The sequence below is a fragment of the Leopardus geoffroyi genome, chromosome C3 (genome assembly GCF_018350155.1).
Source record: "Leopardus geoffroyi isolate Oge1 chromosome C3, O.geoffroyi_Oge1_pat1.0, whole genome shotgun sequence".
Taxonomy (NCBI): Eukaryota; Metazoa; Chordata; class Mammalia; order Carnivora; family Felidae; genus Leopardus; species Leopardus geoffroyi.
In genome coordinates this window covers 100851720-100879082 of record NC_059338.1, presented here as the reverse complement: position 1 = coordinate 100879082, position 27363 = coordinate 100851720, and the positions used below count along the sequence as shown (strand labels likewise).

The 27363-nt window shown below is 37.6% G+C and overlaps 1 protein-coding gene across 2 annotated transcripts in view; it reads right to left on the bottom strand.

Moving 5' to 3' along the window:
• Positions 1 to 27363, bottom strand: part of RSPO2 (R-spondin 2) — a 159187-nt gene that overhangs the window by 46409 nt on the left and 85415 nt on the right. For both annotated transcript variants that reach the window (XM_045453900.1, XM_045453899.1), the window contains exons 4-5: positions 8012 to 8155; positions 5869 to 6057 (exon numbers count right to left, since the gene is read on the bottom strand). In XM_045453900.1, the coding sequence (XP_045309856.1) occupies positions 5869 to 6057; positions 8012 to 8155 (333 nt within the window). The remainder of the gene's footprint in view (positions 1 to 5868; positions 6058 to 8011; positions 8156 to 27363) is intronic.

Genomic DNA, 27363 nt, shown 5'->3' with positions numbered 1-27363 from the left:
TGGTCTTCTAGCCTTTCCTGCAGATTCCATGCTATCGGTGCTTTGCACACTCTCGGACTTTCATGTCCGTGTCCAAGACCGTACTTAGCTTTGTGTCTTGAGTTTTCATCATCCCCAAAGCATGGTGCATTAGAGCCCACTTTTCTGTTCCCCCATAGCCTTAGACCCTTACCATCGGAAATGTGACAATAAGCAAGTCTCAAAGAAATCACTGCTAAAACACGAAAACCTATCCACTTTCCAGGAAGCAAATTTAAAATACTAAAAAGTGATAGGGAAGGGAATAAAGAGCGAGGGGTCATGTCACAGGACACTACCTAAAGGCTCGTTGTTCAGACCACCGATGCAGGAATTATGGACACTTTAGCTACTAACAAAAATGCAGAAATGTTTAAAGACAGATGGACCTTTGTTAAATGTCAATTTTATATAATAATTGTACATTAACATTTAAAAGGTGATGACTGTCCCAGTTTATAATCTCTCTAGAATAAACATCACAATTAGCTGCCATGTATCCAGAGTACCTGGGAAAGTGCACAATATGCCTAAAGTGACTAACACAAATCACTGATCTTAAAAGAAATATAGAAAGGTATTTAGCATAGCAAACATGGAGGCAACCAGAATGCTCTCTTCTTCATATCATAAATTCGGCACCTACATTCCTGACAACTTGGAAAGTTTCAGAAGAAAAGGTTTTTCTCTTCTCCTCTCTTCCAAACCAACTCTTGAGGTTGGCATGCATAAAGCAGACCACATAAATTGCAACTCAAATGTAAACAAAATGTAGAAAAATAAAGAACATATGTCTAAAGCATATTTTCTTGACCCTATCCTACTGCAAATGTACTCATTTCCTGCTCTCAGTTTAATCCATCACAATCCACAACCATCTTTAGTTCTATTATCTAATACCTAGTGCACATGTTGCTGTCAGTTTATATACAGAAAACAAAGATTAGAGAGGTCTTATTACTGCTGCCTTTTAAAAAGTAGATGTTTGCAGAGATTAAGTTTCTGAGTTGCTAAATAGTATTTTTTGTTTCCTATCAAGTTAAAAGCCACTTAAAAAAAAGATGAAGGTCAATTAATGTCTCATAAAAGGAATGAGTCATTTTCAAATTGAAATAGTATATAGTAACAGATTCTATATTTAAAGTTAGCACAATTCTGAGAAAATATGATGAGGGCTTAAGAAATGCATCATAATGTACTAATAACTGCTGCACCGTGAGTAGAGGCAGCCACAAGCCAAAGAGACAGAAAGCTGTAAGTGTCTGTCAAAGCATTGCCTAAATTACTTTATCAAGTCTGATTGCTTCACTGGGTCAGAAAGAGCAAAGCCATGCTGGGCACAGAGCCCAAAATGCAGAGGTGGGACTCAAATCCCTAGACCTTCCCCCTGAAAGCAAGTAAGCCCAGGCGAGTGCTGAGCATGGCTCAACGCAAGGCAGCCTTAGAGGCTGGCCTCGAGGGTGACTCAAACACACTAAGATGAAAAGAACAATCTGGAAGTCACACTTTTTCCCCCAACAGAGGACCAATGACACTAAAATTAAAGAAGCGGGACTTTGTAGGGGTGGCTGAATCAAAGCAAAGCCAGTGGTTCAATACTCAGGCATTTATGAAATGACTCTTGGAGTATGCTTTACTATTTCAAGTTGGAAGATACTGGGAGGGGTTGGTAACCACAGGGTGTCAGGTTTTTTTTTTTAAAGTATTTGTAGAGCAAAACTAAGATGATGTGTTGGGATTGGGGAAGAAATAGTTTAGAGTTGGCTTCTTTGATAGACAACCACAGCTTTATCTTTGATTTTTATTGTAAGGAACAAGGAAAACTTGGGTTTCCCAGGCAGCAAGACATTAGTCCTAGTCCTGGACCTACCACTAGAAACTTGCCACATATCACCGTGGACTAGTCAGAGCCTTCCTGGATTCAGTTTCTTCCTCTTCCCCAATATGCTGCGGGAGAATCAAGGACGTTCACAGCCATTGTGTCAATAGCTAAAAAGATCCTTCCTTAGCTCTTCAGAAGATCTCCTTCATTCAGATCTCTGATCAAATGTTACTCCATTTCCCTAAATGCCCTATGTAAAACAGTACATTCCTATTCTCAATCTTTCACTAGTTCATTATCCTGCTTTGTGTTTCTTGCCAGCCTCCATCTCCACGTGAAATTATGCATTCATGAACTTACTTCTTGATTGCTAAGATTCCCACTAGAAACAGTTCTGTGAGGACTCTGAGCAGTATCATGCCTAGGCAAGTGATTGGTACATAGCAGTGCTCAATAATACCTGATAAATTAACGTTAATTGTCAGGGGACCTTACAAAGTAACAAGGAGTGCCATACACACAGACAGAATATCTCAGGTTGAGGTTATGTTGGCCAGTCCTGAAGACTACAGTCACCCAAGTAACAGTTTCCCCTGCACATGAACATCTTTCAACTCTACACCTTAGCACCATGATTCTATTCTCCCATTTGTCATTTAAATATATGATAACAGCATGTTTGTATTTTTCTACTAACATATTATCTAATGCACAGGGTCATGACTTGAAATCCCTTCCATTTGAAGCTCCAGGCTGTATATTAATAGAATAAACTAGTCCCTACAGAATGGAGCAAGGAAAGTGAAGACAGATATCCACAATAAGTAGGCTCTTTATTTTTAAGTAGACCTTTCTTTTTTGCACTTGTTTCCTATACTCATTGTTCTTTTTTTTTTTTTTTTTTTTTTTTTTTTTTGGCTCTCTGTTTACCTCTTTTTATCGTGGTCTTTTATGATCCCCTCTCTTTTTTTCCTCCAGCCTCCTGCTATCTTTGCTAAACCACAGGTCATAGGCAGATTTAGAGTCTTGCTTAGTCTTGGATAGTTGACTACCCGTGAAGACGCAGGAGGAGGGAGAAAAGCTGCCAGATGTGGAAGGGTTTGGCAAATGCACACTATAGCTACTGGAAGAGTGTTCAGTCCTTTGGGCATGAACAATGCTCTTGGACTTACATGACGACCGCAGACCTTGCCCATATCTGTTGGTGATTTGTCTTAGAATCATTGGATTTTAGAATTGGACTGAATCTTAGAAATTGCCCGCCCCAATACCCTCAATTTACAAATGAGGAAATAGAGGCCAAGAGAGGTTAAGTGACTTGCCAAGGGTCACAGAGTTAACGAGTTGACAGGGTGCAGAGACCCAGATCTTGTGATCGCTAGACCAGAATCCCAACGAATGAGTGTCAGAAAAGCCCCCAAAACTCAACTAATCAGAAAGAGAAGTTGGGGAATGAACACTGAATAACTTAACGTGCAAATCAATCCATGACTTAAGTTATTTCCAGGTATTCTTTCTTTCTTAAAAAAGGCAAATAAGCATGCAATAAGAAAAGTTATACTAAAACATTACATTGTTTTTTTTTTTATCTTCTATCCATTTATGTTCTCATTTCTAATAGATCTCAGTGTAATATCTTATACACTTAGTGACTATTCCATTTTGCTGACCTCTAACTTCTGCCTTCCAGTAATCAAAAGCAGCTGATTTTAATATGCCAGTGCTTTAGTGTGAAGGAGGTTAAGGCTGCATTTGTGTGCAATCAGGTTAAGATTGGCTCCAACAGGAGAGAAATCCATACATATGTTGAAAAGATCTGAAAAATGCCTGTATTCCCAACCTGATTACGACTTACATTTTTGCATGGTTTGTCAAAGCAGATCACTGAAATCAAGTCAAGATGTAAAATGGGATAAAGTGGTTTTCTTCTCCATTCTTCCATTAATGACCATGACCTGCTGAAAAAAGGAACTGTTCCCTCTCTCACCTGAGGCAAGGTGGGTTACTCCACTGGAAGTTATGCCAATTTTTATCAATTGGAGCTCAAGTTCCAAGACTAATTTTCTACTTTTCATTTCCTACATTTGTAAACAGAAGTTTTTTTATTGGAGAGTAACCTTCAATTTCTATCAGCAGTTCTATTTTAGTTCTTTTTATGAAACATTAAACAGTAAAACAAATTCTAATACAACTTTTCAAACCTCCTAACTTTAAAGGTTAGATAATACTGAATTTATCAAACCAAAAATTTAGATGCAGGGGTTAGAGTGATAGCTGCCCTCTCCTAATAAATAATGCTTGGTAAAACCTAAATAGGAAATTAAATCCAAGCTCATTACTGGTTCAGTGGTCAAAAAGAGATTATTAGCAGATGATACATAAATGTTTGTTTTGACATAATTTCAGCTACTGACACTGTCAGGTTATATTCTATTTAGTATTGCTGGAAGCAAAAGAAAATATATAAAAATGCCATAAACATTATAGGTTAACAATGTAGCTGTTATCTACAAAACTCTCAAGCCAGACCTGGGGTAGGTCAAAATCATTTCAGAGGGGAGGGGAATGTGCCGGCTCTTGTTACACATAAGCATGTTTGTTATAGGAGCATTTTCAGGTTAATTTTTGCTATTAACGTAAACCACAATTGGGGGGCCACGTTGCTGGAAGAGGGATGGTGGGGGGTAGTTACATAAACAATATACAACAAAGAAAGTCTTTATTTCCAATACCTGAATACATCGGGTTTGTTTTTAGGCACAAGGTTGCAGGTTAAATGCTCTCAGCTATCCAAGAAGTGCCTTATTAGTTTTGTAAGAAAATATTTTCTTTTATTTTGACTGAAAAATACTCAGTTGAACTGAACAAAACCATCCTTGTTAGTGAAAAGCAGACCCAAAAAAACTTTGTTTCGAAGCCCCAGTGAAGGAAAGCAAAACTAATTCAAGAGGAAAATCTGCCTTCCTAATAGTAGCTTCTGAATCTGGATCTAATAGTTCTCAAAAGCCGACTGGAGTCTTCAAGTCTTAAAAGTTTTGTCTTCCTCCATGGATCATAAACCTCTCTATGAGGAAGCATAATAGGAATATAAATCCATTTAAGCAGATATATATTCTCTTTCTGGGCTACAGCTACAGGGCTGAAAAGCTATGTCCTAATAGCAAGAATGGAGGCAAACAAACGTTTTGATTATTTTCAAGGGCAGTTTTCCAAACACAACTTGCTTTTTTTTTTTTTTTTTTTTTTTTTTTTTTGCCTTTCTATTTTGTGCACTAGAAAAATCCCCACTTGATCTCTGGCAACGTAGCATCCGCTGGTGATAAAATAAATAGTAACAAGCGATTATGCTTTAAGAACCACAGTGACATCGCTAAAAACTGCATTTCAATGTACTGACTCAGCTTCAGCCAGCACCTGAGCTATGTATGCTTCTCCTAATTTGTAAATGGGCCTAATCCTGTTATTACAGAATAATTACTGCAAATCAGCACAATTACTACAAAGACATGAATAAACACACACATACCAGTAGCTGTTTTCTACAAATTATTATCCAAACAAAGGGAACCAGCTAATTGTGGTAACATTAAGACAACATTTATTCCTCCCAGTGTTTGGGCAAGTTTATTTTAAGTTGTCATCTTCAACTAGTAATGATGCAGATGATTTTACAGATTTCATAAACCCTCCTAATCTAAACTCTTCTCAACTGAAAGTTGGCCACTTCCCTCAGAGCAACATCTGCCAGGGCACATCAGTCCCCCCCCCCCCCCACACACACACACATTGTAAAACTCTCATTTTAGAAAGCTCATTTGTCATGTACTCTTCCAAATCATTTTCAAGGGATCACGAAAGTGAAATATTCACTTTATATTCTTCACATTTTAAGAATCTGTCTCTTACCTCTTACATTTTACCCTGTCACCAGTCATATTATTAGGTTTCCTCTATGGGGAGGGAGGATGGTTAGGGAGAAGAGAAGTCAGAGAGCACAGAGCCCACCATCGTTAATTCTCTAAACTCACCTCCCGGACAATGCCTCATGGCCATCTTACATCTCCTGGATTCAGCAATGGTTGGACATGGTATCGTGTCCTTTGCTGGCTTTTTAACAATTTGCCGTGTTCTGGTTTCCAGACCCCATTTAAATCCACATGTGCGATTATTTCTGCTACAAGCTCCCCATTCACTCCAATGACCAACTTCGCATCCTTCTAATAAAGAAAAAAAGAAAAAAATACAAACACAGGTAACAATTTGGTGTCCATTTGTTCCACTGTCAAACTTTATAGCTGTGTTTTCTCCACACCTCCTTCAGATAAATTATGTTTTACAGCCCACAAAGACCTGTATTCCCTTTTCAGACACTTTAATATTTTGGACCATAGGGTTACTTTCATCTACGTCAAGGAACTGCCACATAAGTAATTTAAAAACTATTACTTTGTATTTATCTTATTTTTTAGAAGAATGCCATTGGTCCCTTCTAAAGATACTGAAATACAGAGTCTAACAGATTCAGTAGCTAAAACCAAGAGAAGAAAAGCCTCTTTTCAAATTATGACAGAAGACAAAATTTTACAGGTTAATTCCAAATGCCCCCGTGGCAACTCACAATTGTGTTAGTTTTATTGTGGAAGCCAGTACTCGGGGAAAAGGACAGGGAGTTTGTTTTCACATCTTCTGATTATCAGAATCCTTTCACTAGGTGTCTAGAAACCACTGTCTATATCTCTTACTCCCTAAATTGGTGCTCTGTATTACTATAAGCAAGTATGGTCAGGTAGTTGTAAATGTAGGTTTTCATGTAAAAGCTTTTAGTATCTCATTTTGTAAATTCCTATAGTGGAGATGTAGGCTCCCCTCCAAACACCTGGGATGGGGAATGAAAGGATAAAAATATGCAGAGTTAAACCTCCTCACCAAATTCACCATGCAAAAGCCCTTTTGCACTAGCAGATGAGGACTCAGGCCCTGAGTCCACACACAATATTTTGGCATTTCAGATCTCAGCAGGCATAGTGGTTACACACAGACTTTTCAAAGCTATTTAAGAGTTTTTACTCAGGGAAGTACATAGGGCTCTATTTGTAATTTTTTATACTTAAGGATTTCATAAGAGTTTCCACTGAACATTTGTAATGGGTGTGGGTCTTGCCTCTCAAAAGGAAATTCAACATTCTGAATATTCTCTTCTGATGACTTTCTTTTTTTTTAATAGGGTGTCACCTGTATGAACATATTAACCCCCACATAAACAAGAATATAAGTACACATTTCTTCAAAATCCTGTCATTTGAATGTGTTCTCTGCAAATTTTCAAATAGATCATTAGACTATTTCAACAATATTTCTGCAGAAAAAAAAGTTCTCATTTTTTAAGTCCCCATTTTAAGGGGATGCAAAGTCTCATTTAATACACAATTCTGTTATAAATCCTCTCACATGTATAACATGTCAAATAGAATCCAGGGTGGTGAGAAGGGGGTGTGATGGTGATGCCATTACACCTGGACGTTAGATTCGTTAGATTAGGCATTCATCAAAATGTAGGCACTCACAGATCTTTACATTCTAATCAGTTGTCTAAATATAGCAAAGTGTTTTTCAAACACTCAAAAATTGTAACATTTTTAAAACATGTACTCCTAACTATTCATGAACAGTGTATATTAAGTTACACATTCTAGATATCTAAATTTAGTAAAAAGTAACATTGTTTTAATACACTTTCCAACATGCAGCAGATAATCCACAAAACATTTTGCACAAAATTTTTCTTTTCAACTTTTTAAATGGCTAAACAGGATAATTAAGATACATTAAAAAGTGATAGAATAGTTCATGGTACTGCTTGAAATTTTGTTTTTTACAACTTCTAATATATGTATGTATTACAGATGATAAAAACATACCAGCATTTAAAGAGTTGAACCTAGCCAATGTATGACTAGCAAATTTTGTAGGAAGATTTAATAGGACACTACCAATGTCACGATGCCTAAAAAAATTCAACAAGGCAGCAAAGAACTTAAATAATTTTCAGTTCTAATTAACAAGAGAACCAATTTGTTTTTAGGTTAAATATATCCAGCATGCATAATTTTTTCAAGGAACAGGTGTTAAAATAAAAGTTGACGTTTGAAAGTTACACGAAAAACTACTCACCCACACATTCCATGGTTTCATCTAATGGTGCAAAACCATCTGGACATTCATCAAAGCAACGGCCTCTATGCAAATAAAAGCCTACTTTGCACTTGGTACAAAAGTCTTTGCTAAAGCAAGAATCACAGTTTTCTATTCTGCATCCTAAAAACAATTTTAAAGAGAAAAAGAAAATTTCAGTCACAGAAATTTACTTGTTTTGCAAATAAAACTCACAAATTTACCGGTTAGCTCAATCGAAATTCTAGTGGTCAGAAAAATATGTGTTCAACTCATTTGTTTCCTAATGCCATCTCATTCTAAATCACTCCTACCTCTTCCAACAGCTCACCACATCAATAGGCTAAGAGAAAATTCCAGCCTAGGGCCCTAGGCAGCAAGCATAAGACCCTTCAGAAAATTTTGCAACTCCAAATGAGATTAAAACAAAGGATTAAAAAGAAAAAGAAAACACGCCCACTACAAATTGCATTGCTGCTGGGATTGAAATCTGTTCTGCTCTTCAAAAGACCTACAATGAAAAACACAATGGGAATACTCTAATCAGTATCTTCTGTTTTCAGGACAGTAAATTAAAATTCTCTTTAATGTTAGTCAGTGCTGACATTTACTTTCAGCAGAAGGTGTCTTAACTTGGAGGGATAGTATAGTCACTCTTTTTGAAAGCTTACAATGTGCCAAAGGCTTTACATGCATTTCCATTTAGTCTTTATAATAATCCTACAAGGTAAGCAGTACTATCCCTAGTTTGCAAAAAAAGGAACTTGAGATCAAGAGAAAGTCACACAGCTAATAGTGGCTGAGGTGGTTCTGAAAGGCCCCCAAACTGATCGCCTTCTAAATCTGTATTCTTTTCTCTATAACATGCTAACAGAATTTCTCTAGAAACAGTTTGTTAAAAAGAAGTGCTTTTAGGTCTGCTATTTCTGGGTTTGAATCCCAGCTCTCCTCTTAGCAGCTCTGTGACTCTGGGCAAGTAACTACAGGGCTCTGAGTGTCTATTTCCTTCTGTATAAAACAGGGACACATCACTGACCTTACAAAGCCATTGTTGTGGAGATTTGTAATAGTATATGCAAATTGACTGGCTCATAATAGGCAGTCTGCACACAGAAGCAACAGGAGATTAGAAACGTGTATGTTTTCCACTAAACCACACACATTTCAACAAAGTGTAAAAAGAACCAATTTATAGACTAGTATTCTAGGTCAGATTCCCTGGTAGACCGGTAACATCTGGACTGGAGATAATTGGCTTACACAGGTAAAAATAAATATACTCTGCTCTTCAAGGAGAGGAAAGAAGAGAAGGCTGGAGGACTGGTTAATTGAAAACTCAGGTTTTCAACAGATTATATAGTGCATTACTGTAAGAGATTTAGTTGACGGCAACTGACAATATGTTAACCTCTAGGAAAACTCCATGGCATCACTTTTATTCATTTAACAAGCCTCTGAATGTCACTACTGTATTTGGTCCTTTAATAATTCAGAAAAGCATTAAAATGTACAGTTGCTGCAAGCAAAGAGATAATGGAATAGAACATAGAACCAAAACAGGACATCACTGAATATTAAAATTTTGAAAATTGAGAAAGTAAAGTGAGAAAACAGAATTTAAAGACTAAAAAATATTTTTGTTGAAATAGACTACAGTTTAAATAATGAAAGTTTCTTGGGGCGCCTGGGTGGCGCAGTCGGTTAAGCGTCGGACTTCAGCCAGGTCACGATCTTGCAGTCCGTGAGTTCGAGCCCCACGTCGGGCTCTGGGCTGATGGCTCAGAGCCTGGAGCCTGTTTCCGATTCTGTGTCTCCCTCTCTCTCTGCCCCTCCCCCGTTCATGCTCTGTCTCTCTCTGTCCCAAAAATAAATAAACGTTGAAAAAAAAAATTAAAAAAAAAATGTAAATAATGAAAGTTTCTGGACCCATAAAAAGTAAATAGCAACCTTCACCTTTCAATCTTGGGTCTAACAGGCTTCATGCATTAAATGACCACCACGACACATCTAAGTCTGTTCCTAAAATGTTTTAAATTTACAACTGGAAAACCAATGCGTAGAAGTCCATAGTCAAATTACACTATCACTCTTTGGGGGAGGATAGTGGGTAAAGAACAATTTGTCACCCCACAAAATATGCATTTGTAACCTTAAATGCTGTGACTTATATTTTAATAAACCTGTCATCTATAGCTGGTCAGTTGGTTCGTAATCATGACCAAAATACATTGTGTCCACAAATTGTTGGTTGTCTTTCTTTTTCAAAAAAGCAAGCAGCCCTTCCTGTTAGCTGAATTATTTTTCAAAATAATTATAAACATTCCAAAGGATAAAATAGAACTAAAGGGTAAAGACAACAAAGCATTTATATTAAGAAGAGAAAAGAGAACTATACACTTCATAAATCTGCGGTTATCTACGAGGTCTGAGTTTTCTTTAAAACATGGATTATGCCAATAAGCTTTTTGGCCTGAAAGTTATAGCAGTAAGCATTTGGAAATAATTTTATAAGGTCCTCTGCTGATATTTACTCTTACTTGTAGCTCCCTTTCCTCATTTCATTCCATGCTCCTAATACCAGTTCACAGAATGTGGAATTTCTGAAATATCTATCATTCTATGTAAAAATACCTAAAGAAAATCTTGATTATTTGTCCTCAAATTTAAAGAGAATAAATATCTGATGCATTCAAACTGTAGACTACTACAACCATGAAGCAGCACAGGGTGAATTATAAGCAGTGACTGAGAAAAGCTCTGAGATCTATCAGTAAGTTAAAAAGGCCTGTTGCAGGATATATGGAGTATGGTGCAATGACTGCACATGTGTGTATGTATGAAGGAGCCTAGAGAACTTGGGAAAGAGGTGGTGGAATTTTGAAATATGTTAAAAATTATACATTTCTGAATGATCTGAATCTTTAATTTTTTTTTTAATTTTTATTTGAGAGAGAGAGAGAAAGGGAATCTTAAGCAGGCTCCATGCTCAGCCAGGAGACTGACATGGAGTTGGATCCCATAACTTCGGCATCATGACCTGAGCCGAAACCAAGAGTCATATGCCCAACCAACTAAGCCACCCAGGAGCCCCTGAATCATATGAATCTCTTATAATTTTAATGTGTTTATGTATTAAAAGTAAAACAGAAAAAGTTATTTTAATAAACACTGTGACCTGATTAAATTTACAGAAAACAACACTATATTAACATTCTGAAAGAAGTTATTTTGATTTTAACAGGCATTCCATCCCCAATTATGCCGCACACAATTTCTTTTCAGAGTTATATGCATGAAATTATACCCCTTATATGATAATGTTGAACTACCTCAGCCTTCAAAATACACAACTGTTTGACCATCTCGTCAATATCCTTCATTTCCATATGTTCAATGGTGCTTTTCCTTCATTCAAATCATTAGGGGGAAAAATATCAAAATATTTCTTATTTAACAAAGCATGTAAACAGAAGCTTTGATTGGCACCAAGTCCTGACATGATCTGAAGCTCCGCTAACCTTCCTGGGTCTCAGGGATCCTGCCACAACATAAAACCAACACAGGCAGCCCACACACTCAGAAGCCTAAACTGAGAGCGCATCAAATCAAATACCTTTGAACCAAAAGTTTTTCAAAGCAACTGTCTCAACCACCTACCCTACCAATCTACTTCTTGACATGCTTCCTGGAACCTCTTTATTACCAACTCCAGTTCCGTCCACAACCGCCTGTCCCGTTCAGCCACTTCTCCCAGATCTAACTCTTCTGCTTTGGAGAAAACCACTATTTGTAGGAACTTATACAAGTATATAGTTCCAGGTTCCCCTCTAGCCTGTATCCATTCTCTCCCAGAAATTTCTTCAGCTTGTGATCCTTAAATAAGTGGGATTCACATCAACCTTATTAATTCATTTATATAAAAGTAAAACATTCTCGTTATCAATAAAAAAATCAAAACAGGTGCAGAAGATACAAAACTACTCGTATTTACCTGAATGGTACAACAGGACTGCTTCCCCAAAATAGCTATATTATTAACAGTTCAGGAAAATCCTTATGTCAATTTTATAAATAAATGAGTTTTAAAACACCAATGAGATCATTCAATAGACTGATCAACTTTAGAAAACTCTATATGGCTTAAGAAAACAGAGATACCAGAGTTTGCTGAACAGAGGTCTCCATAAAAATCTATACTTTGTCCTTGTTCAGAAATAAGACCCTACTTTAGCCAACTTACATGCTTCTAAATTACAGTGCCTCCTCAAAAATGTAATCCAAGTGAGCACTGCCAATATTGGTTTAAGTAAAATTACTGTCCAAGTGAAACTGTGTCCAAATACAATCTGATGGGGCTGTCATTTGGCAAGGGGAACTTACTCTGGCCAAGAAACAAAAATAGGGTAGGTACCCCTCTCCTGTCCCTCCACAGTATCCACACACGCTCCATTATAACATTTTTCAAATTATACTGTAGTTCAGTTCAATAGTTCATTCCAAGCATTCCCCAAAAAAGGAGCACATGCCAGGTATTGTACCAGACCCTGAGAATATAAAATTATAATACCCATTCCCTGTCCTAGAGGTGCCAGACAGGGGGGCATGAAGCACTCACAAAGCACTGCAATATAGCATAATAGATGTTAAAGGCATGTGCTGTGTACATTAGAGGCAGAAAATACAGATCCATTTCTGTTCTGCCATTACAGTTTTTCTTTCAGTCTGTAAATTCTTTGTTTCTAACACAGTGCCGGACACATGGTGGAGTTTTAATGCTTGCCAAATGAACGAACACAAGTGCCATTTAAAAACTCAATTCCTTTATATTTAAAAACCCATTCAAATGCTAGGTATGAGATTGCTTGCACATGCCCTGTAAATATCTGTTATATAGAAAGAAAAGCCATGGTTGCTGGAAAGGAATGCAAATCGTATTGGAAGAACAAATAGTCCAACACCTGAAAACAATTATAATACAGAACTTAAGTATTCAAGTGTGGCAGGTAACATATGCCATGGAAGTTGGAACCTCAGCTGGGCAGGTTTTAAAGAGACAGAGGGAAGAGTGGAGTCTTGATGAGGGTGACTCCATTCATAATCACACAACAGAAAATTCATATGGCACATGATGAGCCCAATGAAGAGTGGCTTAAATGAGCTGGAGATCAGAAGTGGAAGATGGTTACTTTAGAGTAAATGGTTACTTTGCTGTAAGTGGGGAATTTACTTCTTATTTTACTTTGTTTCAAAAAAGGAAGTTATAAATCTCTTCAACTTTGTGTGACTTCAAGTATTTAAGTCATAATTAAAATTAATAAAAATGAAGTTAGGCTCAAGATTAGGGCTTGGTCTAGCAGGGAGAGAGTCTTGATAGATTCTTGAGCATGAGAGCAACATGACCAGGTTGGTACCTGGTTTATTCCCTGATTTCGACAGACAGAAGCATATAGGGCGCCTGGGTGGCTCAGTCGGTTAGGTATCGGACTCTTGATTTCAGCCTAGGTCATGATCTCATGGTGATGAGATCAAACCCAGAAGGCAGGCTTTGTGCTGGGCATGGAGGCTGCTTAAGATTCTTTCTCACTCTCCCTCTGCACTGACTGTGCCCACATGCCTGCCCGCCCTCTCCCTCCCTCCTTCTCTCTCTCAAAAAAAAAAAAAAAAAAAGTGCCAGAGGCTAGGCATCATGATGGAGAGCTAGAGGCTCAGATGAAAAAGCAATGTTCCTGCATTTCAGGATCTTGGTCTACTAAAAGCAATGGTACGGCAGGCAATGAGGTAATAATGTGATTACTCCTTCGTATGTACAAAGGGAGCAGGGAAGGAATACTTCAGGAAACTTAAGTTTCCTGAAAGAAGAAAGAATGGAGGTAAGGAAAATCACCAAGAGGCTCAACACTAAAAGGTAATGGTCACAGGAAAGGGAGTTACAATGAACCAATAAAAGTGACAAACTGGGTAGAAGAGATGAAAAACCGAGAGAAACCAAAGATGCACAATTCCCCCCACCCCCAACTTTGGTATCAGCTCTCTGATTTTGATACACCAGGTTTGTACATTTGATACATCTGGTTTTGGCACACCAGGAGAGGAAGTTTTGTTTATCTTCTCACCAAAAATTTAGATGACAACAGCCATCTTTTAAATGAATATCTCAGATGGCAATCAAGTAAACAAGAGAATTAAAACCTTAAATTAAAAGCATAGAAAAATCAGCCTTTGTTAAACCCAGCTGTGAAAATGTAATTCCATATATTGCAATTAATTATTGGAGAAAGAGAAGCAATCGGTGAGGTAGACAGGAGCTCAGACACATGCAAATGAACATTTTTCTATTATTTTTTGGTCATCAAGACTGTCAGGTACAGGCTGTCTTAGCACAACATGAAAATCTGACTGCTAATTGTTCAGCTGCCCTTTATTGTCAAAGCACCAGCATCTCCATTCAGAATGTGGCAGATGCTGATACCCACTAGGGGTATTTATTCTTTGGATTGCAGCTGTATCAAAAAGCATCAAGCTGGCCCCTGGAAAACCCCAGCTCGGTATACGCTAAAATTTTAACAGAAATTCAAGGGACAGGTTGTTCCAAAAGACATTCAGAATTAGAATTTTAGCAATTTTTCACATGGGAAGTACTAAACTGTGCAACTTAATATGAGTTTTTTTTTTAATTGTTTAAATATTTTTAGGCTTCTCTAACAACTTCAAATATTCTTGTTTAACATTCCTTCTCAAAACTTGCAATGGCTTATGTATACTTAACTGAAGTTTTTAAGCTTTATGTTACCAAAGTCATGCATTTTCTAATATATACTATTGCAATAATCCCATTAGACTAAGGAATGATGAAAATTATGACCTAAAATTTTAAATTATATTTTTTGTAGTATGGCCTAGTTATACACAGCTCATGAGAAGCTTCATGATATTTCAACCTAAAAAAATACATAAATAAAGGACAGACTCAGAGGTTTCAGGACTCAAGTTTTCATACTTACTATTTGAGTGATGACAGAGAAAACCAGTACTACTGAGTTAAAAGAAGATCCAGGGTGGAAGTCTGTGTAAAACCCATTGCAATGGGTTTACGTTAAGATTGCCTTTATTAATTAGGAGAATCAGCACAGGATGAAATTCAACTATGTCAAGTGCAGAATAGGAGACTCAGAACAGGATCCAAAGGCAGGAAACAAGAACTATGTTGAGAATACCATGACCTTTCAAATAGTACAGTGGTTAGCAGATCTGAGGTTAGCATCTTGGCTCATTTACCATTATGTGACTGTGGGCAAGTTGGCAAAACCCTTTGCCTCAGTATCATCATCTATATATATATAAAAAAAAAAAAGGTTAACATCAGTCCTATCTTAGGGTTTTTGAGACATTTCAGAAGCTTGATAAAGGCAAAGATTTCAGCACAGTATCTACTGCGTAATTAGTGATCAAAGAATGTGAGCTATCATGAGAGTAAAACTTTACCAAACAGGACAGTCCAAGATGGCAGATGAAAGGAAGAACCAACAAAATACCAGGATACTCCATTTGTAGTAGATATACAGATGCGCATATATATATGTAATCATTTTAATAAATATTTATATATTTGCACTACTCAAATGAAAGACATTATCCTGAGACTAATGCCTGTACTCAATATAATGGCTTTACCCTTCCTTTTTCATTTTTATTTTTTTAATGTTTATTTACTTTAGGGAGAGAGTGCGTAAGCAAGCAGTCAAGGGGCAGAGAGAGGGAGACACAGAATCTGAAGCAGACTTCAGGCTCTGAACTGTCAGCACAGAGCTCAATATGGGGCCTGAACTCATGAACCATGAGATCATGACCTGAGCTGAAAGTCAGACGCTTAACCAACTGAGCCACCCAGGCACCCCGTGTGGTTTACACCCTTCTTTAGGCCATGCAGCTAAAGAAACAGAACACAATAATTTGTTGGTTACCTACATGAGAAGTCATCTACTCAAATATTAGGAACCAGGATTTAGGAAAATGGATCTAAATGTAATTTTGACCTTAGAAGTAAGAGAAATTACATCCTCTCTGTACCCTACTACTCCTTTCACTATCAGATGGGAGGGAAAATACCAGACCTAACCATATCATAGGATTGTTTGGAGCATCACATTTAAAATGAGAACAAAAAGAACAGGTGAAAGGTACCACATAATTTTATCACTCCCTAGAGCTACATAAGCCTACCCAAAATATTGCTATCTTGTGTATCACAAAATATTAAACAGATAATACTAGAAAGGTGCAGGGCCCTTTACGTAAAATGAAGATGTTCAATTTATGAAGGGCACTAAAGGTGGTTTATCATGGCCATTGGGGCAGTGACCACAAGGGCTGCAAAATTCTGGTCTTGTTTGTAACTTTAGTCAAATTTTAATTAGATAGGATGAATGGAAATTCATATGTTGTTTTTCAGGTATCTATAGAGTTTTACCTTGCATGCCAAGTGTCTTATTTCAACTTTAAAGGATACATATGCTATCAAAAGTATTTTGTTTTCCTGACTCATTTTAAAGTGTTACAATAGTTCATTAAAAAAAACACACAAAACCTTGGGGCACCTGGGTGGCTCAGTCAGTTACGTATCACACTCTTGATTTAGATTCAGGTTATCATCTCAGGGTTTCTGAGATCAAGCCCCACATCAAGCTCTGTGCTGACAGCATGGGTCTGCCTGAGATTCTCTCTCTCTCTCTCTCTCTCTTTCTCTGCACCCCCCATTCATGCTAATATATAAATAAACTTAAAAAATAAATACCCAAAACTCAAATTGGGAAATATATGTTGGTAGATGCATTCTAATATTAGAATGTTTAAAAATTATGTCTGGCCCACCCACAGAAAAAAATCTGAAGAAACACTGATGTTTATGTAAAATTATTCAATCAAACAATGAGGAACTATAAAAACGTTGGCTTCACTTCCTGTATATTCAAGTGATGCATATTTGAAGTATTCTCAAAATAACTGAAATTAAAACTTGGACACATTTACTGAGAATACAAAGGCAGGTGTTTAAAGGGACTTTTTTTTTCCTATTTAAAGCAAATGAGAGGGGAGGACAACTATCTCAAATGGAAGGAATATGGTAACAATGAAACAATTGTAAAAATCATAAAGCAAATTCATGTCTCTTATCAGATTTTATTTTCCTACCAAGTAGCAGATCTCTCATCTTGGTTACACCTTGTGTGCTTTTCCCTTTTTAACTTGTCAATTTTTCATATTAAGGTGGAACCAGAGCAGTTTATTGTAAACTGAAGACCTGAGATTTAGTTGAACTTTTCCAAATGTTGGCAAATACACCTCTGTCCACCCAACTAAACAGCAAAGTATATGGAAGCTAACATGGGGTTGCTCTCCACTCAACCCTCATTCAAGGAAAACAAGAAGAATCTCTTAATCCCTTCACACTCTAAATAGGCTAGAACAAGAAACATCAAACTTTTCCTCTAAACGGCCAGATAGTAAATATTTTAGGTTTTGTGGGCCATGCAGTCTTTGTCTAAACTACTCGACTCTGTTGTAGATCAAAAACAGCCATAGACAATATGTAGTGCATGGCTGTTTTCCAATAAAACTTTATTTATGAACACTGAAATTTGAAGTATCATTTTTGTGTACCACAAAATATTGTTCCCCCTTTGACATTTTTTTCAACCACTTAAAACTCTCAAAGCTATTTTTTACAAGGGCCCCCCGAAAAGCTGGCAAGCCAGATTTTGCCCATGGGTCATAGTTTGCTGAGTCCTAGGCTAGAAAATGATTGAAATCCATGGGCACATTGAAGGAAGAAAGAACCAGGCTTCATGTTTGAAACACCAAATGGTAGCATTTAAGCTTAGGGAGGCATAATGATGTCTTAAATACATCATCTGGTGTGTACATAATACAAATATCAAACGAACAAGACGCTGCTGGAATTGAATTATCTCAACATGGGAACATTTGTACTTCCCTGTTTTTCGTACTATATTGATAAATCAAGAAATAGGACTCCTTAGGAGTTATCAATAGATCAAAATTCCATACTGCCTTTAATAAGCCTGTGGTTTCTTGATTACATATGCATTGACTAGTCAGTGAAGTGTTGGTGGGAGAGAAAGAAGGGAGAAAAATTTTACCAAACAATGCATTTTGGTTAAAACCTGCATTACAGTTATGCCTCCTGATATACAGGCTGATATATCTGCCCAACTCTGTGAAGGTAGCTTTGTTAGTTCTGCTTATCCAGTTTGATTACAATTAAATAGATAGTTTCAGCCATGCAATGCAGAGGCTGCAAACCCTCAGGCTTGCCAGTGGACTCCTCAGAACTGCTTACTTGCTCCATAAGTGGGGATAACACTGCTTCCGTCCTAGGATTTCCAGGAGCAAATGAAAGGATGGATGCAAACACACTTTAAAAGATGAAGTGCTAAGTAGAAGCTTTATTTGCACAAAGGAAAACAGACCACAAGGTAGCACCTGCCTTTAAAGCAGAATGATTCTGTCAAACTTGGGTCTAAACTGAAATGAGAGGCTCATTCAAGAGAACTACAAACTCCTAAGAAAATTACATGTAAGTGTGAGAAAGAAGACTTCTTCTGTTACACATCAGAGCAAGCATTTTAGGACCCTAAATTAAAAAATTTTTAAATCTTCTGTTAAGAGTCCTGAAAATTATAAAGCCATGTTACAAACTACAAAGTGACAGAGAAGAAAATAAGTATTCTAGCTCTCAGGCTGTTTGATATAATTTGGCTTCCAGAATAAATAGAACGAGTGCTCCATGATTTTTCTTTAGAGGGTTGTGTAATACGAGCAGGGTGTGCTCACAAGGTGCTAGAGCATCACTGCCGTGGACCAGCATACGAAACATCCATAGTGTGAAGTGAAATCACCATTACTGTCGCTGTTGATGGCATGTCTGATGTGGTCTGCTTCTTCAAATCTTGATGGCTTAGCCACACCGGGGCTATAGGTCACAATGATCTAAACTAAGATGGCTCTGGGGTGCCTGGGTGGTTCAGTTGGTGGAGCGTCCAACTTCGGCTCAGGTCACGATCTCATGGTTTGCGGGATGGAGCCCGTGTCAGGCTCTGTGCTGACAGCTCAGAGCCTGGAGCTTGCTTTGAATTCTGTCTCCTTCTCTCTCTGCCCCTCCCCACATGTGCTGTGTTTCTCTCTCAAAAATAAGTAAATGTAAAAAAAAAATAAAAAATAAAATAAACTAAGATGGCTCCGCCTTAGCCACAGAAAGACCACTGTGATCTTCCAAAGCTCAAGTTTAAAATCCTTCAGCAGCTTCCCTTTACTTCCAGGTTCAGTTCAAACCCTTGATTTTAAAGCCCAACATCCCTCTGTCTGCACATATCCTTCTACTTCCCTTGCCTCATTGCCGTGGTACCTTTACCCTGGCAATGCTGAAGTTTCCTCTCAACTCCCCATGCCCTCCCAGCATCCAGGTACCTGAGACAACAATTCTACTCTCGTGGTTGTTCTTACATTCATCATAATCCTCTCGTCAAATGAAGATCTCATGAAGAAAACAGAACATGTCTTATTCTATTCTGCATCACAGGGCCTAGCATAGGTGCTTGACATAACATTGGATGCCAGGTATAGCTGCCAAATGACTAACAAATCCATTAAATTTCTATCAGCTTAAAATAAATATTGAAACGGAGTCTGCCTTGTACATTTTAATGCAATAGCATGATTTTGGTATAAAAATACTTTACATTATAAAGAGCTCCATTTCCGAATTAGGCACCAACTGATTAAATATGGTGTTGAAGCTCTTAGATCTTTTTTTTTTATCTTTGTCTAAGAAACAAGAAGTATGCATATTCCTTAACTGTAAACCAAGTAGAAATGAGTATTGCAGGGAGAAAGGATTTTGCAGAAACTAGACTTAAAATATATATAAAGTCACAAAGAGACCAATATGAAAATGGTGACTGCCAACAGTAAATATTACTCAGTTTTTTTTTCATACACTTATGACAGTTATTGGAACTAGAAGACTATTGCCCTAGACCATACTATGTAACTTGTGTAAGCTTGCAAAGCTAGTTACTTTTAGAGCTCAAATCAGAGCTGAGTTCCTTCTAATCTAGTGCTCTTTTAAAGATGTGATTTAAGGGAAATATAAATCAAAACCACACTGAGATATCACCTCACGCCAGTCAGAGTGGCTAAAAGGAACAAATTGGGAGACTATAGATGCTGTAGAGGATATGGAGGAACAGGAACCTTCTTGCACTGTTGGTGGGAATGCAAACTGGCGCAACTGCTCTGGAAAACAGTGTGGAGTTTCCTCAAAAAATTAAAAATAGACCTACCCGATGACCCAGCAATAGCACTGCTAGGAATTTACCCAAGGGATACAGCAGTGCTGATGCATAGGGGCACTTGTACCCCAATGTTTATAGCAGCACTCTCAATAATAGCCAAATTATGGAAAGAGCCTAAATGTCCATCAACTGAGAAATGGATAAAGAAATTGTGGTTTATATATACAATGGAATACTACTTGGCAATGAGAAAGAATGAAATATGGCCTTTTGTAGCAATGTGGATGGAACTGGAGAGTGTTATGCTAAGGGAAATAAGTCATACAAAGACAGATACCACATGTTTTCACTCGTATGTGGATCCTGAGAAACTTAACAGAAGACCATGGGGGAGGAGAAGGGGAAAAAAAAGTTAGAGAGGGAGGGAGCCAAACCATAAGAGACTCTTAAAAACTGAGAATAAACTGAGGGTTGATGGGGGGTGGGAGGGAGGGGAAAGTGGGTGATTGGCATTGAGGAGGGCATTTGTTGGGATGAGAACTTGTTGTATGAAAACCAATTTGACAATAAATTTCATATTTAAATAAATTCATATTAAAAAAATAAAGATGTGATTTAACCACAAATTGATTTCTCTCTTTAGAAGATAAAATCTAATGTCTTTGATCCTTAGTGGGAATGAAAACACTTAAACTGACCATTTCAGAAAAAAAAAATTGTCAAAGAACCTGAGATTTTTCTATATGCAGGTTTGTAATTGTGCATAGCAGTTTCTTCTGTATTCCATGGTTTATTTTTTAAGGAACAATATGACAGTATCTCAGTCACTGGGGTCACACTGTTACTGGATAATTGTGCAACTCTGGGAAAGTTCTTATTTAGAAACCTCAATATGCATATTTTTGGTGAGAGTTGAGAGAGAGGAGGCAGAGAGAGTGAGAGAATTAACCAGTCTCTTCCAAATCTATATAACAATAATTTTTTTTTAATTAAGGGAATTTCTACATGCCTGACAGAAGCCTTGTAGGGCTGTGAACACACACACACACACACACACACACACACACACATTCATTCTGGATGATCAGTTTAAGTACTTATTAATTGAACAAAACATCCTTTTAAGCACTATTTGAAATGGCTGTTACTATTTGTTTTCTTTCGCACAACACATTAAAAGCTACTACTTTCTCTTTACTTGAACTCCACCTACAAAATGATGAGACAGGAGAGATTTCACAATACACCCAATTACATAGAAAAGTATCACCCAATTGCATTCATCATCATCTATCCTCATCATTATACTAAAAGAATAATAAAGACAGTGAAAAGGGCTGTCACATGATGAATAGAAGCCTACCTGGTTGCTTCACTGTACCACCAGCTTCCTAATGATCAAGAAATTAGTGTCTTTACCATTACGAGATTTTATTTTTTTAATATGAAATTTATTGTCAAATTGTTTTCCATACAACACCCAGTGCTCATCCCAACAGGTGCCCTCCTCAATGCCAATCACCCACTTTCCCCTCCCTCCCACCCCCCATCAACCCTCAGTTTATTCTCAGTTTTTAAGAGTCTCTTATGGTTTGCCTCCTTCCCTCTCTGTAACTTTTTCCCCTTTCCGCTCCCCCATGGTCTTCTGTTAAGTTTCTCAGGATCCACATACGAGTGAAAACATATGGTATCTGTCTTTGTATGACTTATTTCCTTTAGCATAATACTCTCCAGTTCCATCCACATTGCTACAAAAGGCCATATTTCATTCTTTCTCATTGCCAAGTAGTATTCCATTGTATATATAAACCACAATTTCTTTATCCATTCTTCAGTTGATGGACATTTAGGCTCTTTCCATAATTTGGCTATTGTTGAGAGTGCTGCTATAAACATTGGGGTACAAGTGCCCCTATGCATCAGTACTCCTGTATCCCTTGGGTAAATTCCTAGCAGTGCTACTAGGAATTTACCCTTACGAGATTTTAAATATTAAAGGTAGTTAATAGGAATGTCTTCATTAAATATATAAGTACTTTCAATTTTTAGCTTATATGTCCCATGAACTTATAAAGGAATGCCTCTTTAGAACAAACCAAAAAGCATTTCAAGAATGCTTGAACAAAGAACATGGGTTGTCACTAGTCAGACACACATTCCACTATCAACTCTGCTAAGCACCAGTCAGTGACTTTGAATGAGCTGAGCTGCTTAACTTCTCTAGGCTTCCCCCACCCCTCCCCGTTTACTTGCCTCAAATAGTCAGGTATATGCATAAACTGTGGAGAAGATTTAGCCAAAAATAAAGTACTAAATAAGTGTCTATTGTTAGTAATAAGTTCAAGGTGTCTTTTACAGAAGAGCAACTAATGTTACAGAAACTGCTCTCCTCTCAGAGACCCTGAGCCACCTAGGATTCATATCAATTATTCAGTTCATATGTAGGGAGCACCTTTTAGATGACAGGCCCTTGACTGGCTGGCCTCAGGCAATTAAACTGTGGCTCTGTGGAGACCAAGCTTGGATACAATACCCTGAAACTAAAGTCAATTAACAAATGTTTTGTTTTATCCCAATCATAGGTGCATCAAAACCTAGCCAGCTCTCCTGCAGGGATGGAATTTCTTAAGAAAGCATAAGAATCAAGAGACCCAGCAGGTGACGACCTCTCAATTAGCTTCTGATATGGGGGCAGCAGAGCCATCCTCACAGTCCCTCCCCTAAAGAACTATTCTTTAACTTTATCCAGTTATGGTCAGTTTATTAACTGGCTGGTAGCAGCTCTTATAAAGGTGTAAAAGCCACTTCAGCTAATCAGACTTTCCCAGCTGGCAGTAACCTGTTAACCAAGAGAACATGTTTTCTGCAGAGCAGCCTGTAGGGCAAGGTCCTTTTTTGGGAAAGGAACCAGCTTAAGAGAATGGCTTTTCAAAGTGTGCCAATTAAAAGTGATGACCTACCCTCAACCCTGCTCAAAAAAGATTCTAAAGCTTAACAAATAATGTGTTTTGTGATTTTATTTTCTCTAAGAGCAGCAGCATGGAGTAAAGAAACATGGGTAAGTGAAATAAATCAGACAGGGAAAGGCAAATATTGCATGATCTCACTTATATGTGAAATCAAAAAGAAAAGAAAAAAAAAAAAGAAAAGAAAAAACAACTCATAGGAGAAAAACAAAAACAAAAAACATCAAATCTGTTGTTACCAGAGGTTGAAGGTAGGGTGAGGGGGAACTGAATGAAGGTGATCAAAAGGTACAAACCTCCAGTTGTTAGATAAGTAGTAGGGGTGAAACACACAAGGTGATGGCTACAGTTAATACTGCTTTTTGGTATATGTGAAAGGTGTTAAGAGAGTAAATACCAAAGATCTAATCACAGCTCATTTCTTTTCCTTTATTTTTTGTATTTACATGAGATGATGGATGTTAACTTATTGTGGTAATCATTTCACAAGATACATAAGTAAAATTTTGCTGTACACCTTAAACATACACAGTGCTATATGTCAATTATATATCTCAGTAAAACTGGCTTAAAAAGAAAAAGAAACAGGCATTAGAATCAGAGAGAATCCTTTGATATTTGTCTTTCTCTGACTAATTTCGCTTAGCATAATACCTTCTAGTTCCAACCACTATATGCTAACTTGGATGTAAAATTAAAAAATAAAATAAGGGGCGCCTGGGTGGCGCAGTCGGTTAAGCGTCCGACTTCAGCCAGGTCACGATCTCGCGGTCCGTGAGTTCGAGCCCCGCGTCGGGCTCTGGGCTGATGGCTCAGAGCCTGGAGCCTGTTTCCGATTCTGTGTCTCCCTCTCTCTCTGCCCCTTCCCCGTTCATGCTCTGTCTCTCTCTGTCCCAAAAATAAATAAACGTTGAAAAAAAAATTAAAAAATAAAATAAAAATAAAAAATAAATAAAACAATCAGAGAGAATCTTAGATCTCATTCTTAGCTCTGCTTCATAAGCGTGTCCTTGGGTAGGTTTCTGAACCTCTTTGAGCTTCAATGGTAAAATGTAAACACTTACCTACATCACAGGGTTGTTGAGGGGAGTGTTAGAATAGCCATTCCCACCAGAAGTTTGAGGAGAGGGGCTGACTAGAATAGCAAAAAGCAGTAACTTCTGGAGGCAGTTATAGAATCACAGAATATTTGAGCAATGACCTCCTAGCCTCCCCTAATTTTTAAAGATGAGGACACTGGGACTCAATATGAACTTCACCTATCATCAAAGAGTAAGTTAGGACACCCGACTGACATGTAGCTCAGGAGCCAGCTGTGGACAGAGCGATCAGAAGGGTCCTCTCGGTCTAAATAGTCACCATGATCACTCTTCTCCTGCCCATAAACCCTCCCCTGTTTCTTCCTTTCATAATATGGCCCAAACAATTATTTACAATTCTTCAATTCATGGAGTGCCAGGGTGGCTCAGTCAGTTATGTGACAGACTCTTGATTTTTGACTCAAGTCATGATCTCAGAATTCATGAGTTCGAGCCCCACATTGGGCTCCATGCTGACAGTGTGGATCCTGCTTGGGATTCTACTCCCTCTCTTTTACTCTCTCAAAAATAAACATTTTTAAAAAGCTTCAATTCATATGGAAGCTATATTTCAATCAGAATCTTTTGCAGTACCTGTATCAACAAAATCAAAAGAATAAATTAGACTCTAAGATACCAGACATAATTATTAATTAGAACACTAAACATGCCAGAATACATAAAGTAATGGAAATCTCAGAAGAAGGAAGAGCAAGTCATGAGAAAGTGGGGAAGGCAAAGACAGGAGCCTGAGGAGGAAGGATTTAAGAGCATTAGAAGCCTGGCTGAAAGCCAGTGTATTCTATTTCATTGTGATCAGCTTAGTAGAGTCCACGAACAGATACATTATTACTGATTATGATATTGATGATTAATGATTGATGTGGAGAAGGACACACATTTCCTCAAAATATCCTCATTATGCTTAGGTGGTACTAAAACTGGTCTTTTACTAAATACAAAGTGGCCTATTCCGTAATCAGTGATGGATGGAGACAACATAATTATTACATTGCAGCAATTTTCAAAGGCTCGTTTCTGACCCGGCCAAGTCAGCATCACCTAGGTATTTGTTGACAATATAAATTCTTAGGCACCATTTCAGATCTACCCAATAAGAAACTCGGGGCATGGAAGAAAGCAACCAGTGTTTTAACAGGTGTTAAACACAAAATGCCCCCTAGCTCTTCACTACCTTGCCACCCAGGCTAGATGGTGAAGGCAGAAGAAAATAAAGCTAAGTTCCACTGTTTCCACAGTCTTCCAATGACTATTCTCACCTTACTGCTAACATGTCCCTTCTCTGACCTCTTCTGATTCTGTGATACATCTACCCTACTTGTCTATTGTGATTTACAGCACTTTGGGTAATAGTGATTATACAATACCACTGTCTAATTTGTATCAATTTCACAAGCAACCCAGTTGGGTCCTTAGTCCATCCATAGGCATCTTCTAAATAAAGACATTCTTAATTTTTAGTTTTATTTTACTTCTCATATAATCCCCCAGACATTGAGATCACAGTAACATATTTGTCGGAGATCTGCTTCTTTACAGATATTTAAACACACATCATATGGACTTTATGGTTCTCAGAGTCAGTATATGCATCCTGCTCACTTATAGTTCATAGTTATTCAGATTTGATTAAAAACATTTTAAACACTTCTGTTCATTTTAAATACCTAGGCCTTTTTCCTTTAAAAAAAATTAATGTTTATTCATTTTTGAGAGACAGAGTGTAAGTGAGGGTGAGGCAGAGAGAGGAAGACACAGAATCAGAAGCAGGCTCCAGGCTCTGAGCTGTCAGCACAGAGCCTGACTCGGGGCTTGAACCCACAAACCAAGAGATCATGACCTGAATGAAGCCTGAGGCTTAATCGACTCAGCCACCCAGGTGCCCCACCCTTTTTCCAAATGCATCTTTAAACTTCATGATTCAAGAATGGCAGGTATTTTTAAAAGTACTCAAATTTGACATGCAGTAATTCTTTAAAAACCCTTCAACACTGGTCTTGCAGTTCACCAATTAAGGGATGGTTACATTTAACTGCAAATTTTCTTGTATGTTCTAAATTACTCATTTTTAAACCTATGTCATTTCAAAAACATAATGCTAACATTCTCTTAGCCTAAAACACATTTTTACAAAGTGCCAAAGAGAAGGGCAGAATCATCAAATACAGAAGAAGGAGCTAAAAACAAAAGTAGCAAATTCTCTGGATGCAGATCTCATTTCTGTAATTTTTTGTTTACAAATTATTTTTGAAAATACACTGCCTCTGGCAACAAATGTATATGTATTTTCTTATACATAAAAAGTTAATCCTTTTCCTGCCACTTCAGCATATTTCTGATCCCCTTACTGGTAAATGAATAAAACAAATGCTTGACTGATAGGATATAGATACTTTATAGATTTCTGATTAGACAAGCCTTTCATCTAAGGCTAGTTTTCCCACTTAGGTCTTGGATCCTATGTTCTTCTGTCTCCTCAGTGACCTTGTTTCTTCAATCATTCCCCTATTTCTCCACCTCATATGGCTCTTTCCCATTCAAGTCTCCTTCCACCACACACACACACACACACACACACACACACACACACACACACAATCTCCTAATCCAAGAGCCGTCTTGCTATCAATAGATACTTTTCAACCAACAATCACCATGTCTGCTTGCCTAAGATTCCATGTGCTCCCTCAAACCAGAGCAAGGAGGACAGTGCCCCAGTAGTAACAATGAAACTCCTCCCATAAAGATCAACAGTTCTATTGTTTAAACAATATCTCCCCCATTGCTGAAATCCATCCAACCTTTAGAAAGTGTATTTCACTCAGTTTAGGAAATTTCATCCATAAAATAAAAATACCACAATTTTGGGTTCAAGATTATAAATGGAGAGTTCAATGGATTATCACAAAATGGGCAACATATGCAACCATAATACAAGTCAAGAGGAATGTTAGTGCCTCAAGAACTTTTGTGAG